Genomic DNA, 20,610 nt, shown 5'->3' with positions numbered 1-20,610 from the left:
TTTAATTTAATGCAGAATCAATGAATTAAATCCCTTTGATTTAGATTCCTCATTATTTTCCTGTCTCTGCAACCAATTAGGCCGACTTGAGTTTAATACTGGCGATTCAGGGACGCATGAAGTCCTTTGTGGTGAGGTTGGCGGAAACGGTGCGCTATTTTCTGCAACTGGGAGGATTCAGTGCAACCATACAGAGCTGATCATTCCCAACTTAAAACCATGCTGCAGTGCAGGTGGGGCAGATGTAACATGTGCAGAGAGATTTAGATGTGGGTGGGATGTGTCCAAACTGAAATCTAAACTGCTGGTACACACTTGAGCGCTGGGTATTTGTTTCTGACATTGGAGCGAATGTCCGTCAGCCCAGATTTGCCCGTACACATTGGAATGATAATGAAGGACTGAACTATCATGTTCCGTCCTTTATTAGCATACTAAAGGACGCCAGCGACGATGTCGGGTATGATGTGTAGCACATGACCTCTGACAATGTCGCTCGCGACTACAAGCCCCCGCATAGCGGGCATAGACACTGCACAATATGCTCCAATGTGAGCGGTCAGTCCAGTTGCTGACGGGTGACATACTGTTCAGTGTATACTTGGCTTGAGAAAAGAAAGCTTTCTAACATTTTGTGGGCTACATGCAAAAGCGGCCCGTATTTACCCTGCACAGAAACCTATATAAATGTATTTGCTCCCTTTCCACGGCAGCATGGTATGTCCCAGATAGAAAGTTACTTTATTTTTTGGCTTCCCTTCCAAATCCGAATTAGGCCCAGTTTTTGTGTGTGTGTGTCCGTTTATGGGGACAATCTGTGTCACACCTGTAAAGTGCACGACATATCGAAGAATACCACCTTGGGGCGATTTTTTTTTTTTTTTTTTTTAAAGACTGCTTACTGGCGACACTCCATATGCCAAACTGGCATGTGGGCAGCTAACAGTATTCATTTTTGTTCTTTTTAATTGACCTTTAAACTGGTCTGGGCACGCGCTGCTGGTTTTGTGTACTCCTATGGTTCACACATGTCTCTAAAAACTTCATACACTGAGTGGCTATATGGCTAACTGGTTTATCTGGGCATCCCAGGTGCCCGCAGGGCATTCCACCAGTGCAGTTCTTCATTGATGTGGCTTTTTGTGGTTCTCTATACTGTAAGTGATCCTTTGTGCTGATTCTCGTGCGTTTTGGCATCACAGACCCAAGAAACTGACTCTGAAGGGCTACAAGCAGTATTGGTGCACATTTAAAGACACCTCCATCTCTTGTTACAAGAGCAAAGAGGAGGCCAATGGAACACCGGCCCACCAGATGAACCTGAGAGGTGAGTGCCAGAAAGACAAAACTACAGCGATACAATAACCCACTATTTTATTTTATTTTTTTATTTTTTTTAACTTGCGTTTGGAAGAAGGGTGGGGACAGGATAACCTAATGGGCGAGGAGTTCTGAATTTTTCACAGCAGCACAAAACATTTCAGGAGACAAGTTGGAGGAGGTGACCTTTCTAGTAAGGACTATGCAATGTGGTTCCAAGTTAAGGTCTTGGAGGAGGCTACAGATTGAGCATTAGAGTTATTTATTAACGGTCATGTATATAGTTCTGTACAGAGAGTATTTATTTAGTCAGTCACTTCAGCCCCTGCGCCAGTGGAGCTTACACTCGTCTACCACATGTACACACGCACATATACACTAGGGTTACTTGTTTTTCATATTTTTGTCTGGGGCCAATTTAACCTGCATGTGTTTTTTTTTTTTTTTTTTTGAATTGTGGGAGGAAACCAAAATACCCGGGGAAAAGAACATGCAAACTCCTCACAGATCTGCCTTTTGGTGTAAATCGAACCCAAGGCCTGAGTTCTGTGAAACAGCAGGCTGACCACTGTGCATCTGTGCTGCCCATAATTAGATAGTGGAAGGAGTAGCATCCTCCCACAGCAGCACAATTGTAAGACTCCCCCCGCTGTAAGACGCCCCAACCTGTGTTGACATGTAGTTGTACTTGGCATTGATTTAGTTGATTGCAGCCTTGAAGAGGAACCACTTGAGATCCAGCAAGGTTCTTAGGCGAGGATGTCTGTAGTGACGGAGAGCTGATAGCTTGTGAGTTGTGCCAGCCCCATCTGTGTTCGGCAGTGCAGTAAACACACGTGTTGCCAAATGATGTCAGGCCACAGTCATGACTGATAAAGCCAGGAATACCTTTTTGGGAACGTCTACTAAGAGCCGGTGACTGGTCCTGAAAGAATGCTCCTTCGTTAGAGTAATCTGAGCAGAACTGCCGTGTGATCTCTTGGTGCCGTATTAAAGGGTAGCTGTGGCCCCAGTTTATGTAGGTACTAGGTGATGGGTGCTATTTTAGCATGTTTTTAGTGGCCTACTGCGGCTTTGGTCTTCCAATGTGTGGGCCTGATCTCTCCAGGGGGCCCGACTGTGCAGAGAAAGGGGGTCATAGGTCAGAGACTCCCGTGCTGTTCAGGTAAAGTTGCATTTATGGTACCAGATTAGCCATATAGCAAGAGAGAAGTCCAGTACCTGGTGGATTAATAAACTGCTTTACATATATTTTCTTTCTTTCTTTCTTTCTTTCTTTCTTTCTTTCTTTCTTTCTTTCTTTCTTTCTTTCTTTCTTTCTTTCTTTCTTTCTTTCTTTCTTTCTTTCTTTCTTTCTTTCTTTCTTTCTTTCTTTCTTTCTTTCTTTCTTTCTTTCTTTCTTTCTTTCTTTCTTTCTTTCTTTCTTTCTTTCTTTCTTTCTTCTCTGTTCTTCTAGACAACTTTTTTTTATTTATTTTTTTGGACTGTCACTTCCTTTTTCTTGTTTAGGCTTCTACAGTTGTTGCTTTATCCACATTTCATTATTTTGATTATTTGAAAGGAAATCAAATAATAAATAAATAAATAAATAAATGAAACTGAAACAGACGCTGAATCGTCTTTCTTTTGTGAAAACCGGAGAAGTCCCAATGATGTCACTGCATTGTAATGCCTTCACTCGCCTCCCACGCCTCATGTAACAATGCAGTACAGTATAACCTTAATGTATAGCTGAAACATCTGGCAGATCATTAAGGCAGCAGACGCACTGTTAGAGATACTGCTCTGGAGTGTAACATGTGCTGCTGGGAGAATGTGGGGACTTGCACAGCATTTTGGGATAACAAGCGTTCCTATTTTGCAGGCTGTGAAGTGACCCCAGACGTCAACATATCTGGACAGAAGTTTATCATTAAGCTCCTCATACCAGTTGCTGAAGGAATGAATGAGATCTGGCTGCGGTGTGAAACTGTAAGATACTGTAACGTACACCTTTGTCAGATGCTAAGAAACGTCCTGCAACATTATTACTAGCTGCCTTCTTAGAAGGGCCTGTCCAGTCTCCACTGCTACTTTTGTCTAAACCAGGCATGTCCAAACTGCAGCCCTCCAGCTGTTGTGAAACTACATATCCCAGCATGCCCTGACAGTTTTGCTGTCAGAGAATGCTAAAGCTGTGTCAGGGCATGCTGGGATGTGTAGTTTCTCAACAGCTGGAGGGCCGCAGTTTGGACATGCCTGGTCTAAACCCTATCATGAGTTAGGGAAGCGATTCCAGTGTGGAGGGGGACCAGCAGTGGTGCCCTCTAGTGGTCAGTGATTTTGCACCAATGGGAGTTCTGGCTCTGTACAATATAACCATACATAAGCAACAGACCTAGAACACACTGGTCTTGTTGATCAGTATTACATTTTGGTGTAGTTGTGCTATAGGTATGTCACCCAATAAAACACTTTGCCCTCTATTGTGTAACATCTCCGATGAAAGGCTGCACTAAGAATAAAAGGGCCTAATTCAGAGTTGATCGCAGCAGCAAATTTGTTAGCAGTTGTTGGGTAAAACCATGTGCAGTGCAGGTGGGGCAGATGTAACATGTGCAGAGTTAGATTTGGGTGGGGTGTATTCAAACTGAAATCTAAATTGCAGTGTAAAAATAAAGCAGCCAGTATTTACCCTGCACAGAAACAAAATAACCCACCTAAATCTAACTCTCTCTGCACATGTTATATCTGCCCACCCCCTGCAGTGCACATGGTTTTGCCCAATTGCTAACAAACTTGCTGCTGCGATCAACTCAGAATTACCCCCAAAGTTCTATTGAAATGCGAGTGACCATATATTCTATTTGTACTGCTCAGTTTGTCCATAACAATTTGTGTCCTGGCAGGAGAAGCAATATGCCCACTGGATGGCAGCCTGCCGGTTGGCGTCCAAAGGCAAGACCATGGCAGATAGTTCTTACAACCTAGAAGTCCAGAACATCTTGTCTTTCCTGAAGATGCAGCACCTGAACCCAGACCCACAGTTTATCCCAGACCAAGTCAACTCGGACATTAACCCAGAGTGTGTCGTTTCACCTAGATATTTGAAGAAGTACAAGAGCAAGCAGGTACCGGAGACGCCGCAGCCTCTTCCTAGTGGTGATTTATCTGACACCAGTGCCTGATCTCTCTTCTGACGCAATACACGGCATGGGGCTTTGTATGTTTTTTTTTGCAAGGCTTCTCCAGCTGCTTTTCTAGCCGTGAGGCTGTGCTGCTGCAGCAAGGGGTTAATAGTGACCAGCCTGCCTGCATCCGGCAAGCCGGCTCCCTTTGTGGTCCCAGAGGTCAGATGGGACATATCTGTACCACAGATTCTCATGACATGTACATTGCAGGATGTGCTGTGCCAGGGGAATGTGCGGAATTTGATCTGCCTGTTGCCAGTGAGAGATGTCAACTGGTTGTTCAGTACAAAGGACCTTTTATTCAGTTAGTCGTTAAAGACTTACATTTTTAATTGCAACTATGTATTTTATTTATGAACGGTCTTGAAGGGGGAAAAAAAAAAAATAGATCATCTCCCCCCAAAACATAGTAATGTAGACCTGTGTGAAGCAATAATAAAAAAAATAAAACCAAAACACTTATTCCTCCTCGAACATAAAAGCTCCCCAAGGCTTTAGAGTAATGCTACATGTCTGCTCTGCCCCAGTGGCCGGGCTGCTGAAATCATGGTCCTTTTAGAGTGCTGGGATGGAGGATGTGTCATAGTGGCGAGCCAGCCAGCCTACCTAGTGATGGCGCACCTGATTGCATAATTGCAGTTGCATATTAAGTTCAGCAGAGTTTTTATTTTAATTTGTAATATGTGGTTTGTCTTAGAGCTACCCAGTGGCAGGTCCTGGGGTGGTGGCCGCACACTGTATGTATGTATGTATGTATGTATGTATGTATGTATGTATGTATGTATGGCGTGCGTGAGGCATACAGAATGTCCAGTACTGCCGCTCTGATTGTGTTTTAAATACAGCTGGCTGCTTCTCAGATACAGCCGTAGTAGCACATTGGTGAACGGTGTTAGTCATCCGCCAATCAGAGTGTAGGAGGGGGCAAGACTATGCAAAATTGGTGGGAGGTGGACACCCATTCTTCCCAAGATCACTCAAAAAATAAATGACTCTCCTTTTGTTTTTATTGAAAACTGCCCACTCCAGAATTATCAGGGGGTCTGCAACACCGAGAGTGTTGGATGCGCTGGTCAGGAAATGAAGCCTTTTTAATTTTTTTTTTTTTTTTTTTTTTATTACACGCTAGCCCCTTGTAACCCAAAGAAGGGGTTGTGTGATTTAAATCTGTGTTCTACACTTTGCATGTGGATGAGATCACCGTGTAGCAGATTGAAGAAATTTCCTTGCATAAAAATCCCATATGTCACAGTCCATTCCCACTTTGTTTCCATATTCGAATGATACAAACCGTAATTCCCGCATCCTCCACTGCTATAGTATTCACCTGTCGCTTTGCTTGCATTCAACTTTACTCTTTTTGTTTTTCTCTCTCTAAGGTAATTTGCATGTTTTGGCTGGACTTCTGTTCTCTGAAGAAATGCAGATCTTTTGCTTTTTGTCCATAAATCTCATTTGCTCTTTTTTGTTTTATCCCCACATTTCCACCTTCCTCTTTATCCTTCCTTCATTTCTCGGCATTGCCGTCTGCAGCCAGGCTATATAAGAGACTTGGTAAGTTGCAAGCACAGGTAGTGTTATGTGTCGGTGGCCGATTTTGACCTCTAACCCTGCTAATGTTTCAGATTTGCCGCTGTGAACTAAGATTTCTAAAATACGGTACTTCCCTTCTAATATATATTTGATAATATTATTAATTAATATTAATTAATATTATTATTAATATATTTGATTTTATAATATTTGAGAAAACTAAATTCTTTTTATGTGTAGTGAAAAATTACAAATGCAGTCCCGTAAATCTAACCTAAAATTACTTTTATTTCATGAAGATTCTTTCGTTAACTGCTAATGCCTATTATTTCGTTATTTGCCCATCGCTACAATCCGTCTCTGGTTATTCATATCTGGGAGGGTTTCAGATGCAACGAACAACCTCAGAGTTTTGGGTATTGGCTGGCCGGGCATTACGGCGGTTACAGATTAACGAGACATGATGTGCCAACAGTTGCCCATCCCCTATCTAGAGTCTGGTATTTCAGATAACTGCTGCCTTGTCCACATGCCAGCCACTTCTGTTTGGAATGCGTGTTCATCATATGCCGGCAGGAGAGGATGTAATGATCCGTTTATGTGATTGTAATTCACTGTATCGCCACCCACGCGTGGGTCCTAGGTGGGGAGATAAGGTTGGGCGATCAGCTTGTGTGTGGGCCCTAGATTAAACTCTGGTGGGAACTGGTTTATGAGAATAGACTCTCCGTGTTCTACCAAGACTTTATATGTAATAATCAGGCCAGCGGGTAATTAGATGTTTGTTAATCCTCTTTTCCTTTGCATAGTGTGTGGTCAATTCTGGTTGTACAGCAATCGTCCATATGACTTAATCTCCACTATGTTGATAGCTTTTGAAAGAAATAAGTGGAAGACACTTTTTGTTTTAGATGTTTAGCTTTTTGTCTCTTTACTAATTAATTTTCAGTGCATGCTGTGCATGTAACTTCAAGTTCCTTCCAACCGCCTCTAGATACCAATCTCATGGTCCTTTGGGTCTAGCGTTCTATCTAGAGATCTAAGGGCTGTTTTTTTTTTTTGTTTTTTTTTCGTTTGTTCTTTAACCCCGTATTCATTTTTAGGTTTCACCCTTATACGGCCAATGCCCACATTTCTTTTAGCACCAGCTGTTTCCCATCTTAAGTAAAAAAACAATATTGCATAATACAGCCCTTATTGAGTTTGTAGCTAAGCATTTAGCATATGCACCGGATACACTTTCTTAATGTGCAAAAAATGAAAGCCGCGAGTAGAATGGCGCTGATACCATAAAGATGGGCCCATGTGGTTTTTCCGCAAATTTCAGACTGAAGTCGCCATGCTTTGTTATACCACCTTGATAACTCTGCTCCTCTATCTTCGTCGTTGTTCGTGCGCATGTGGATTTCAATTCGGTTCGTCCTGACCGGTCTTTCATTGTTGCTCAGATTACAGCCCGAATCCTGGAAGCGCACCAGAACGTCGCTCAGATGAGTCTAATAGAAGCCAAGATGAGGTTCATCCAGGCGTGGCAGTCGCTGCCAGAATTTGGCATCACCCATTTTATCGCCAGGTCAGTCTGCTTTGTAGCACTTTATAAAGACCGCCCCTATAGAATGATGACCATATTTATATTGGTCTCCGCTGCAAATATTTCTGTCTGGCACAAGTTTTGAGCACTCCCGAATACCAGGGGTCATTGGCTCAGATTTTTGAGATTTGCATGTGACAACAAACGGATATATTTGTAGGGCAGAAGGTGCATCTTATGGGGTTTAAATCTAAATTGACTCTCTTCTTACCACTTGTAAGTAACGTGTAGGTCAGTTGTGCTAGGAAATATTGTGCTATTGCGACTACTAATGGATAATCTCCGGGAAAGTATTAATATCTGGGGTATTGAAGTTCAGACCCCACCTTCCCTCATCCCTCTCTTCCAGTTGGGCCGGCACAGAGTGGCAGTTGTGACGCTGCTCATTCACAGGTTCTGTACTTAACGCAGGCTCAATCCTCTTGTGCAGGTTCCAAGGAGGAAAGAAAGAAGAGCTGATCGGCATTACCTACAATCGGCTTATCAGGATGGATGCGAACACTGGAGACGCTATTAAAACGTGGCGGTTTAGCAACATGAAGCAATGGAATGTCAACTGGGAAATCAAAATGGTAAGACTCGTGTGCCTTCCATTAGATTTATATTAGGGGGCGGGGGATATAGATCACCAGGATAAAATGGTCAAAGGCGCTTGTTAAGAATCGGTAAGAAGGAGAACCTCTTCTGCTGTAAGGCTTATCACAGTCCCTAGGCGGTCTGTAATGACTCCATCCTGGTAGCGCTGGCTGCACTTGCTCTCTATCCGAGCACTGATGTTTGGGATCAGGCCTGGCCTGCAGTCGGTGCTCCAACTCATCCCACTGGTGTGAAATGAGGCTGAGGATCTGTCTGTGGAAGCAGCTGGGGTAATGACGGACCCAGCAAGATAGGTTATCTTACCTGTGCAAAGACATCCACAAAACATGACCTGTCGGTGATACTTGAGGACTGGAGTTGAGAACACCTGGATTAGAGTATATAGTCTTGCCCAAGACCAGCAGAACAAGTCACGATTGGGGAGATATATCACATGTTGGTGGAGAGGCAGTGTTTGAAAATGGCAGCTTATAGGTTGGTACTTTAGCTCTTTCCAAGGTTTGATACAGCTCCCCCAATATGAGACATTCAGTTGAGAAATCTCCGACATATAAAGGTCATGTATTTACAAAATGAACTCTCTGCACAGTAACCTTCCTGATTTTTCTTTTTGTCTGCGTGTGTGCAGTTTATAGGGTAAACGTTTCTTTTGTTAATGAATGCACTGTTTGTGGGGTGTGTGTGGTTTTTGGAAATCCCCAGGAAATTGGGCAGCCAGACAATCTCTCCAATGTGTTGTGTGCCCTGCAGGTAACCGTGGAGTTTGCAGATGAAATGAGGCTCTCCTTCATCTGCACCGAAGTGGATTGCAAAGTAGTTCACGAATTTATTGGCGGATATATTTTCCTGTCCACGCGGGCCAAGGACCAGAACGAGAGTCTCGACGAGGAGATGTTTTTTAAACTCACCAGCGGATGGGTGTGAGATCCGCCACGCCGCTCCCCGTCTTCCTCCCCATTTACCAGAGCTGTTCTATTTTTTTTTTTTTTTTCCTAAGTATGCTGCTTACGAAAAAAAAAAAACATTTAAATAAACGTTAGCTTGAGATGTATCCACTCTAAGAACGTATTGCATTTAGCCAGCTGTGTGCACTAGCCAGAGCACTCCCGTACTCCACCACAGCGATATGTAGCGAGCTCTGCCCAAAAGGTCATCGTCCAATATCAGGGTTTCTACTAGTTGTGCGTTTCCGCCAGCGGTCCGAGAGGCAGATTCCCATTTTTTAGCAGCGGAGGCGGCTAAGCGTGAGCGAAGCTAAGGAGAGCATGCAAGATGTTTAAGTTATTCACTATGACTGCCCAGGGATTAGAAGTTAAAACAATCAGGTGTACTGCATGCTTTAATATAAAAATATCTATAATTAAAAAAATAAATTGGGTTCCTAAAAAAAAACTAAATTTGTGGACTTTTTAAACTGTCCTGTCTTCTGAATAGTGTTTTAGCTGTTACCTTTTTTACCTATTAGGTCAACTTTAAATTCTTGGGCTATTTTAAGAGCAGTATTCGTCAAGAAAACACCCTAAGGCAGGGTGCCAATCACTTACATTGGGTGGTGGCCGCTATTTTGTTGTGTGAACCAATACCCATGGCGGCAAAGTCAGCGATTCAATATGGACGTTAAAATATTCAGTTGCTAAATTGATAGGCAGCTTATGATTGGTATCCGGTCTCTAGGTCGACATCTATTGGTCGACAGTAGCTTGTTCGACAGGGTCTCTAGGGCAACATATTCTAGGTCAACGAGAGTTTTTTTTTTTTTTTTTTTTTTTTCTTAATTGTTTTTTTTTTACTTACTTACTTTACGGTCCACACAGACTACGATTGGGAATGTACCTTGGCCGAAGCATGGCGAGCGAAGCGGTGCCCCAGTTGGGGTTCCCGGTCACTGTAAGGCGAAAACGATACCAAAAAAGATTAGTCATGTCGACCTAGTTACTGTCGATCAATAGTGGTCAACCGAGACACTGACAACCTTCAATACCACACCCCTTATGAATACAGCCTACAAAGTGGTTGCCTATGGGCTGCACCTCCTATGATCTAGTGACGCGATGGACTGTGTTCCAGTGAGTTTTGGTTCACCCGCAAACATGGCTGCCGCCGCTGTCTGTAGGGCAGTGGGTACGATTTAAAGTATCCTATCCATTTCTTACCCCAGTGTATATTACCTTTTCTGCTCTACGACTATCGACACCGTATAGTATTAAGCAAAATGTAGTGTTCACCAGCGTTCTGTGCGACAGATATGCAATGTTTCATGACAATATGAAGTCAAGGTCTAATGAAGTATACATTTTTGTGTAACTTATGTAAAAAAAAAAAAAAAAAAAAATCAAAAACACAAATTTTATATAATTGTACAGTGTTTTTTGTTTGTTTTTTTGCCTAACTACTCACTGTTTTGCTTTAGGTATATAGTATGTCTGCAGGTAAAAAAAAAAAAAAAAAAAGTACAACTTTTAAGAATGTATTCCTTTTTTATTTTATTTTTATTTGTGTATTAAAAAAAAAAATAATCACTACATTTTATAATGTTCTCGTGTCACAGAACTATGTCGTCTCAGCTAGATCATGATGGGGAGGGGGGGAGAGACATTGGGAAAATATATGGTGCTAGGATGATGTAACTAAACCTAAAGTACAAGTGCCTGATAAATAACATTTATTGTAACACTCAAACAAAAAAAAAATAATCTAAAATGTATATATATATTAGACATACATGCGTGTAATCCCCCAAAAAGTGCTGTAAACACTGCATAGCCTACATCAGTTGACTACAAATAATAGATCGGTGTGCGCTACACAGTAAATTAATTGTTTATTATATTTTGTTAGGTAATGGGAACTTGCGCACCTATATTTGTGGTTGTTACATGATGCTTATATATCAGCCTGTACTTTTTAGGCCTCTCCTTGACAATAAAGTGCAGGCTTAGGACCGGTCTGGCACTGAGATGAAATAGAACAACCTAATCTCCCGGTCAGCCATCTTTATAGTTGGCTGGGAGCTGCAATTTAGCAAGCGGCCCAGTGCTAAAGGTTACATGCTCCTCTGATAGGGGCTCTAGTGTTGCTGCAGAACTTTCATTTGTTGGCTGAGGAAAGTGCAATGAAAGACCAACGCTAACCCTGTTTTGTTTATATACCACGTCACGGTTTATGCGGCCGACGTGATAGAAACTGTAAAGCCACCTCCGAGCCCCGGCACACTGAAAGCATTTGACTCTGACTGTTATTTAAAAGAAGCTTAATTAGAATTACCTGTAATCTGAATGGTTAGGAGTTATTGGTCATTGCAGAACATGTGCCTCGTTACAGGGAAATGTCTCATCACAGATCTCTATTCTAATTCCATACATCCTGGGTATGGCACCGCCATTCATTATTTGGCCGGTTTGTCATGTTAAAGGGCTGCATGAGACACCTCAACCGTACAACACAAGTTAAAGTTTTTGTTATGCTATGTTATGAATTAAAATTATGTATAAAAGCTTTTTATTTTAAATAAAAGACAACATTTTATTTGTTCTTTTGTCTTTGTGGGTTTTTTTTTTTTTTTTTTTGGGGGGGGGGGGGTTTCTGTGCTAAAATATTCATGGACATCAATGGCTGATTATAAGCTCTCGCATTCAGTTCTCATTTATTGTGGTGGGTTTTTTTTTCTGACACTTAAAAAAAATATTTCTTTCTTTTTTTTTTTCTTTTTTTCTTTTTCTTTTCTTTTCTTCCTTTCTTCCTTTCTTCCCAACCATTCCCAGGATTTTGCTTTTTCATTTTGTAAACTGCACAGTTTCATGTTCCCCCAGTAGCATACAAGGAGAGACTTTGTGATCCTGCCTGGTGTTTGGCTTGTTGCGTTGTCCTTCTGATGTGTAGAAGAGACAGATGAGGTTGTATGCACTCAGATGTGCCCCGATACATTTAAAAAAAAAAAAATTATTTCATGTGTCCGCAATTGTGTTCTTATAGTCTTAATCTTAAATTCTAAAATTAAACTGAACCCATTACATTGGTAGTATGCAAAAAATTATATGTATTTTATTTAATTTATTGCTCCAACCTTTATTTTCTGTGTCTGAAAAAGTGTGACCCTTTGGGATTGTCTCTAGAGAAGAATGTTGTGGTATCTGAGGGCCTAATTCAGAGTTGATCGCAGCAGCAAATTTGTTAGCAGTTGGGCAATACCATGTGCACTACAGGTGGGGAAGATGTAACATGTGCAGAGAGAGATTTGGATGGGGTGTGTTCAAACTGAAATCTAAATTGCAGTGTAAAAATAAAGCAGCCAGTATTTGCCCTGCACAGAAACAAAATAACCCACCCATTGCAGTGCATGTGCAGTTTTGCTGTTTTTTAACTGATCGCTGCGAAAATCTGCAGCGAGCGATCAACTCTGACTGACCCCCTAAACCTGGGAAGTCTGATTACACAAAGGATTAAAAAGAAATGGTTGAAGTAGAGAAGTAGAATAAATGTGGCAAAGTTCCCAATCGAGAAATTTCCATAAAGCAGATATTGCCCGTGTGCCTGCGATGTCACTCACAGTGCCCCAAAAGCCGAAGCGTGATGGATATGCTGCTGGCAATTGGGACGGTGATGCGGGGTGTGACTGCCCCGTTCTCCTCGCGTGCTGTAATCTGTGGCGGTGTCATTTTGTTGGCTGTCCTTGGTCACCTGATGTACAGTAGAAGCCACCAGTCATGGATGTCTTTTTAAGACTCTTCCTGCGGCCTTTGCAGAATTTGTCGCAGACGCTGGGTACAAAGATGTAGCGGCTGTGCCATTTATTGTCCACCTCTGAATCGGCCCCTAAGTCTAGAGCAGAAGTGAAGCAGTTCTATGAGGAGCAAAAAACCAAAGCTCGGCCGCCTGGACTGATCCGCAATTACTGGAACAATTTTTGGTTGAAGTCATTGCTGTAGCTCTCGCCAGTTGCTGCGTCCTAGAGGTCCGCTACGTCTTCTTTTTTTCGGCAATGGGATGATTTTGATCAATAAATACATTAAGGGGCCAATAAACTTAATGGCATTTTTCAAAGACTTTTATGTCTTCTAGGAAGATGTGAAACCATTTACGGTTATATCTATTTAATAGGGCAGAGAACTTGGCAATTATAACTTTTACTGTCATTGTGCAAACTGGTTCTGGACTCTTAATAGTCTGATCACCATAGCGGCACGTGTATCGGTAATAATAGGGTACACCCCAATGCCTAAATGACTTATGAGGCTGATGAAATTCTGTTCATGAGCCCCTTGCAATGGTGGAACTCGGTGGAGACTGGGTCAGCAGAGCGGATGTAATAGGAGGTACTCTGATGCATCTACATCAGGTACATCTGATGATGGTACTCTGCTGCAGGGTGGACCGTGGCAAGGTCTTTCACAATGGCTTGTCAGAAAGTGTCCCAATAGGACCGCAATTCCCAATCACTGGACAGCAGGCTTGTGTCAAAGATTTGAGAGTCCCAGACTTGTCACCAACCGGTTTCACTGCTAGAGCAGCTTTTTCCTTTCTGACAAGCCATTGTGAAAGACCTTGCCACGGTCCACCCTGCAGCAGAGTACCATCATGGAAAAATACAGCCAGTAAGAAAATCTCCATTACTACACAGGAGTGCTAACCTATTGGAGGCCTCAAATGGAACTGCTAATCTCTGGTTTAATACATTTCCCTAGGAAGCAGGCCTTCATATGAATTCTCCCAGCTAAACAGATCAGTATTTACTGAAATATTTATTTATTTTTTAGCAGTGTTGCTCCTTGCCCCACATTTATTGGTGTTTTTTTATATTTTTATTTTTCCTGTTGCAACAGTATATTTATATATCTCTAAATGTATGTCATATATATGACTAGCACTATTTGTGTAATAAACATTGAATGTTTTTATCTTTAGCGCTGAATTATTTTTATTCTTATAGTACTTTGAGATGTTTGGCGCTGTGGTATACTGAGGAGTGGGGGTCATTTGAAGTTGCGTTTGGAAGGCAGTGGCATTTACCGTATTGCAGATTGATGCAGGGGCAGATGGGCAGGAGGATTGCCGTATAGGAGGCGGTTGCAGTAGTCAAGATGAGAGTTGATGACCTAACGGGCAAACTGTTTTTACATCTTGTGGGGGGGGGGGGGAGAGAGAGATTAAGGGTTTCTTCTAGCAATAGTTTACAGGTGGAGGTGACCTCACAGATAGAAGTTGGATCTGAGGATTAAAGCGGAGGACGGTGCTGGCAAAATCAGCGGCTTGGGAGACGGAGGACATCAGGTGGTGTTTGATGTTGAATGTTTTATAACAGTGGTTCTCAACCGCGGTCCTCAAGTACCCCCAACAGTTCATGTTTTCCAGGTCTCCTCACAGGATTGCAAGTGAAATAATTTGCTCCACCTGTGGGTATTTTATCATGTGTCGGAGAGTAATGAATACATCCGAGCACCAGCTAGGTGACCTGGAAAACATGACCTGTTGGGGGCACTTGAGGACCGAGGTTGAGAACCACTGTTTTATAATGCAAAGCCCCTATAACTAGGAACTTCATCCACTGTGTGATGTACATTTGGGGAACTAGAGTTTAAGGGGTCTTTTCATGAACAGTGAATTAATCCGCTTTGAAGGAAGCCTTTATCAAGTATATTCAGTAAAATGTAAGGAGATGCTGATATGCTATATATGTAGCCAGGGTTAGGGTGGGGATGTGCCAATTGTCGCAGGACCCCAGCATCCACCACACGGTGCGGCCGAGCGTCACACATAGCCATGCTTCATGCTGAGGACCAAACCCTTTATTGCTGGTGCTTGCCAGGGGACAGGTCAGCCACAGCTGTGCAGCCACGTAATAATCACAATCAACGTATACAAGCAAGGAATGGAAAGGTGGCCCTAGGCATAAGTAGAAGGGTATTAGTGAAAAGCTATTATTCAAAGACGTGTGAAAATAGTGTATTATAAGAAATAATGCCCTCTTACTTATAGCCATAACTTCTAATAGCTTTATAGTTGTTTTTTACAGCATATAAATTAATAATTCACTGACTATATTATATGCGGATTATACGGAGTACAAAGTATTCCCGAGTGACATCAAGAATGTGTCTTTTTTTTTTTTTTTTTTTTTTTTAAAGCTTTGCAGGTTTCTATCATGCATAGGATGAGTCTGTAGGTTGTCGTCACTTATACAAAAAAACAAGGACATACAAATGGCAGGGAGGGCCCTGCTCGTGGGAATAATTAATATTTCTCAATGTCCTCTCCCACTAATTACATGGCTGTGACGGAAATACATCCAGCTCCATCCATGGTGTGAGTCATTCTGGTACTCTGCTTCCAGCCGGCACGCTCTTTCCATTTCTGAGTCCTACTTTCCTCCAGCGCGCCATTTGTAGCAATTACTAGCACAGAACGCTCTCCCTGTTCTCATGAATGACTCGGGGGCTGATCTGCACGCATGTCCAGTCCCTGAGTGTAACTTGCATGTTTTTGCTCTTCGTATGGTCCATAGCTAAGTTGTTGCGGATACGGGCGATGCAATATTGTACGCAAACCAAGCGTATGTCATTTGCGACTGGGGAGACGTAATGGGTGTAAGTTCAGAGTGCAGCCTCCCCGTTATGCCTATTTTTAATTGTATATGCAATCAAAATGCCTATGACTTCTGTATCTTCTGTTGCGTGTGTGCAATGGCAGGGCGTGCGCAGTGCTTATTCGCGTGAAATATTCTCCGCAAGCGGGTGTACATTTAACTCTGCATCAGCCCCAACTCTCTTATATTTCTACAGTGAGGTCAACAAATGTGATCTATAAAGAAACTATTCAGCGTACAACTACAAGAACCATATGCCCTGATAGACAACGTTATGCTGGGTTTTATAGTTCCAGTAGACCTAAAAGGCCACCGCTTTCCCAATTCTGCAATGTACAGGCCTGCTCACAATCCCCTGTATCAAGTTTAGTAGTGTCAGCTGTGTCAAGAAGTGCAAGCTCTTGATACAAGAAAAAGGACCTGTGATTATCGGCAAATTACCGGGTGGAACTGCTTCACTCTGTAATTTCATTTTCCGTGTGGAAGGGGTATTAATAGAAAGTATGGTGAGAACCAGTCCATCAATCGGTCATACATTGTATCTCACCCCCCGTGCTGTGGCCACGTTTTCCAACAGACAGGTCCCTATCCTAAAGGAGAAATGGGCCTTTGTGCAAATGTGTGAAATTGCATCTAATTGAAAAGTTTGTTTTGTGTGTAGCGTTTCAGTTACACACGAAGGGGTCTATGCAGGGGCGGATCCAGAAGAAAATGATAGGGGGGGCACCATGGAAGGGGCAAGTACATTTGCGTGCGGCTTCGGTGCATGTGAGGTGGCGCTTCTTATACAATGCCCACAGTTGTAGCGCTCATTATGCAATGTCCACTGTACTGGTAGTGCCCCTTATGCAATGCCCGTATTGCCCCCAGTAGTAATGTTGCCTGTAGTAATGCCCCCAGTCATTATGCCCCTGCAGTTATGACCCCAGTAGTTTAGCCACCAGTAGTAATGCCCCCCTATAGTTTGCCCCATTGTAGTTTAGCCCCTGTAGTTATGCCCCCCTTATAGTTTAGCCTCCAGTAGTAATGCCCCCAATAGTTTGGCCCCTGTAGTTATGCCCCCAGTAGTTTGGCTCCCCCAGTAGTTTGGCTCCCCCAGTAGTTTGGCTCCCCCAGTAGTTTGGCTCCCCCTGTAGTAATGCCCCCAAGTAGTAATGCCCCCAATAGTTTGGTCCCTGTAGTTATGCCCCCAGTAGTTTGGCTCCCCCTGTAGTTTAGCCCCCAAGTAGTAATGCCCCCAATAGTTTGGCCCCTGTAGTTATGCCCCCAGTAGTTTGGCTCCCCCTGTAGTTTAGCCCCCAAGTAGTAATGCCCCTGTAGTTTAGCCCCCAAGTAGTAATGCCCCCTGTAGGTGCCCCCCCAGTAATAATGCCCCCAGTAGCTGCCCCCCCAGTAATAATGCCCCCAGTAGTGATGCCCCCAGTTATAATGCCCCCAGTAGTAATGCCCCTTGTTGATGCCCCCCCAGCAGTAATGCCCCTTGTTGGTGCCCCCCCCCCCCCCCCAGTAGTAATGTCCCCCTGTAGTTTCCCCCAGGAGATGCCCCCGCTGCATTAAGGAAGAAAAAAACAATACTTACCGAGCCCCGTTCCCGCGCCGCTGCAGTACTCCTGGCTGGCGTCCTCTCCTCAGTACTATGAGAGAGACGTCATGACTGACGTCTCTCCCATAGCGCACGGCGCAGTGACAGCGCCGGAAGCCGGAGCTCAGTACTGAGCTCCTGCCTCCGGCTACCGCTGTGCAGGGAGACGGGCGCCCGCTGGTAACACATTCTCAGCGGGCGCCCGTCATCTCCCTGTGCGACGCCGCGGGGGTGGACGGGGGGGGGGAAGCCACAAATGACAGGGGGGGCACGGGCCCGAGTGCCCCCCCCCCTGGATCCGCCACTGGGTCTATGTACTAAAGCCTTGGAGATAGGAGCGGATTGGCTGGTACTCTAACTGCCATGTTACAGGCTGTGTTTGAAAAATGACAGTCATGAGCTGATTGGTTGGTACTTTATCTCTGGTCCAGTTTATCTCCATCCAAGGCTAAGTACACCGGGGGTAATTCAGAGTTGATTGCAGCAGCAAATTTGTTAGCAGTTGGGCAAAATCATGTGCACTGCAGGGGGGGGGCAGATGTAACATGTGCAGAGAGAGTTAGATTTGGGTGGGGTGTGTTCAAACTGAAATCTAATTTGCAGTGTAAAAATAAAGCAGCCAGTATTTACCCTGCACAGAAACAATATAACCCACCCAGATGTGTCCTCGTATGCAGTTAGTAACTATGTTACGAGGACACATCTGTACAGGGAAGGAAGCATACGCAGAGGGTTACAGGCCATATAGTCACACTCAGACTGAGGTCCGTCAGATATAGCAACCACTGCAGTGTGCAAGGTGGAAGTGCTGCAGACTTTTATGGCCGATCTGATGATCTAAGGGCATTAATGAAGCATACATAAGAAATTACAAAAATAAAGTTGCTCTAATCGCATCGGGAACTTTGCCAGTTCGCTGTGTCAAGTGACTTTTTATTTATTTAAATTTGCATCTTATTTGCACGACTAAAGCGCAATACAGTAACTACATTGCACGAGCGCACACTGGGCCGGGCAGCACTTGTACGTCGGTGTGCGACTATGCTGCAAATTTGTGTAAAAACCAAATTCTGATATGAGCGGTCGCAGGCGTTTCTCCAGACGCGTTTCGTTATGCTTCATCTGTGACCCTATATACCAGTTCCTTTGTGACCAAAATAAGACAGCGTCCCTGGTACACTGAGCGGCTTTGTATGTGGCAGTGATGTAATATTTAGGGAAGAGTACGGTTACCTACCATGCGTACCACGCCATATGGTGAAAAGTTGCCAGGTGCGATCTGTGATCTCTAAATAACATTATTATTTTATGATGAATTTTGCGTCAATGTCAATTTAGTAAAAGGAAGAAAAAGCGTTACATATTATAGTCGCGCCATCCTACAACACAGGGACTTTACGGTGATGTATAATGGATTACAATGAAGTTAATGTCTTCTACAGTGCCTAAAGCCATAGATGTTATTAGCCACGTTCTGTTCCGTGCATACAGCGGGGATGACAGTGCTGACCAACGTTTTCCATGATCTGCCGCCAGTCCCTGCAGCTGGGAGCCAGGAGGTCGCCCATCCTCAGTCTCCCGCATTCCTGGTAATGATGTCACTCAGGCACGCTGGTTTCACAGTGATGGGAACGTTTATCCAGAATTCTAGCAAACATTTAGATTAAGCTGTTTTTCTGTGTTTTATTTATTCTCTCAGAAAAAGACGCCTCACACTGGTCTATTACCTGTCCATCCTCTACATGACTACACGTGCTGGGGTTAGGTTTCTGGGGCGTTTGGTCTAGTATGATGCACAGTAAGTTGCTGATAGTGAAATCTGTGAGACGGCTCTTTTCCCGCATGGTGCCGAAGACTCTTTCTTCTCTATCATGGGCAAAAGATGGATGACCGGAGGGAAGGAAGACCAAAAAATGGGGGTCATTCCGAGTTGATCACACGCTGCAACTTTTTGCAGCCCGTGTGGTCAACTAGACGCCGCCTATGGGGGAGTGTATTTTTGCATAGCAAGGCTGCGATCGCTTGTGCAGCCCTGCTATGCTAAAAAAAAAGTTTTGTGCAGAACAAGACCAGGGTAAGAGTTACTTACCCTGTACGATTAAACCAGCGTTGATGGTTCCGGAATTGACGTCAGACATCCGCCCTCCAAACGCCTGGATACGCCTGTGTTTGCCGCACCACTCCCAGAAAACGGTCAGTTGACGCCCGTAACGCCTTCCTCCTGTCAATCTTCTTGCGGTTGCTACTGCGACCGCTTCCTTTGCTAGAGGCGTCGCTGTCTGGCATCTGTCGTCGCCGGGCAACGACGTGCCTGCGCAATGTGGCCGCAGCGCATGCGCAGTTCCGACCCGATCGCACGGCTGCGATGAAGCCCAATGTGAGTTCATATGGAGAGGGCATATTGCTTTTACATCCTGGTCGTGTTCGGATGGACCAAGCTACAGAGCGTTCTGTCACTTTATGAATTTTTGTACTTCCAAGCTCCAAACTAAGGGCCTAATTCAGCATGGGTGGTATTTGTGCGAATAATTGCACGACCATAACCCTTTACACTAGCATGCGGGAGTACGCTTAGCACAGAGAAAGACCATCCCGCAGGCCGGGCCTCCCCCCCCCCCCCCCCCCCTCCCGCTAACGTGAATGATGTGGTCAACAGCGAAGTGCTCAAATGTTAAGGCTGGGACCACATATTGCGTTTTAGCGGGTCCCTTCAGCAGGATCTGCTTGGCAGGAAGGAGCCGGAACATGGCCTCCACCAAACCCAACCGCAGCATGCTACACCCCTGCACCAGCACTGCGTCCGACATTGCCATATGCTGTCGGCGTCTACCACTGAATCAGCCCCTATATGCAGTCTAAGGCCCAGATTTATCAAGACTCGGAGAGTGCTAAATTGCACGGTGATAAAGTGCCAGCCAATCAGCTCCTAACTGTCATTTTTTTCAAACACAGCCTGTAACGTGACAGGAGCTGGTTAGTTGGTACTTTATCACCTTGTAATGTATCACTCTTCAAGGCTTGATAAATATGGGCCTAATAATATTCTTCATGAACATTTTAGGCGCTATTGGTGTGCTCGCCCCGCAACACCCTCCCCTCCCCCAATAATAATAATAATTCCATAGTTACATGTTTGACAATAACCAGCCTTTATCAAAGCTTAGAGAGAGCTGACGTACAGGACCCCGCCAGGGTCTTCACATTATACAAACACAGCCTGTTACCGGACTGGCTGGCG

The 20,610-nt window shown here is 44.0% G+C and overlaps 1 protein-coding gene across 1 annotated transcript in view; it reads left to right on the top strand.

The window, feature by feature from the left end:
• Window positions 1–11,742, top strand: part of FERMT2 (FERM domain containing kindlin 2) — a 78,106-nt gene extending 66,364 nt beyond the window's left edge. Inside the window, exons 9-15 of the mRNA XM_063946599.1 lie at window positions 1,162–1,327; window positions 3,185–3,291; window positions 4,209–4,430; window positions 6,024–6,044; window positions 7,472–7,596; window positions 8,045–8,186; window positions 8,962–11,742. Coding sequence (XP_063802669.1) covers window positions 1,162–1,327; window positions 3,185–3,291; window positions 4,209–4,430; window positions 6,024–6,044; window positions 7,472–7,596; window positions 8,045–8,186; window positions 8,962–9,135 — 957 coding nt within the window. The 3' untranslated portion in view covers window positions 9,136–11,742. The remainder of the gene's footprint in view (window positions 1–1,161; window positions 1,328–3,184; window positions 3,292–4,208; window positions 4,431–6,023; window positions 6,045–7,471; window positions 7,597–8,044; window positions 8,187–8,961) is intronic.
• The last annotated feature ends 8,868 nt before the right edge of the window (window positions 11,743–20,610 follow it).

The sequence above is a fragment of the Pseudophryne corroboree genome, chromosome 12 (genome assembly GCF_028390025.1).
Source record: "Pseudophryne corroboree isolate aPseCor3 chromosome 12, aPseCor3.hap2, whole genome shotgun sequence".
In the NCBI taxonomy this organism is placed as follows: Eukaryota; Metazoa; Chordata; class Amphibia; order Anura; family Myobatrachidae; genus Pseudophryne; species Pseudophryne corroboree.
Note: the sequence above shows the minus strand (reverse complement) of the source record. Positions and strands in the feature narration are given on the sequence as shown.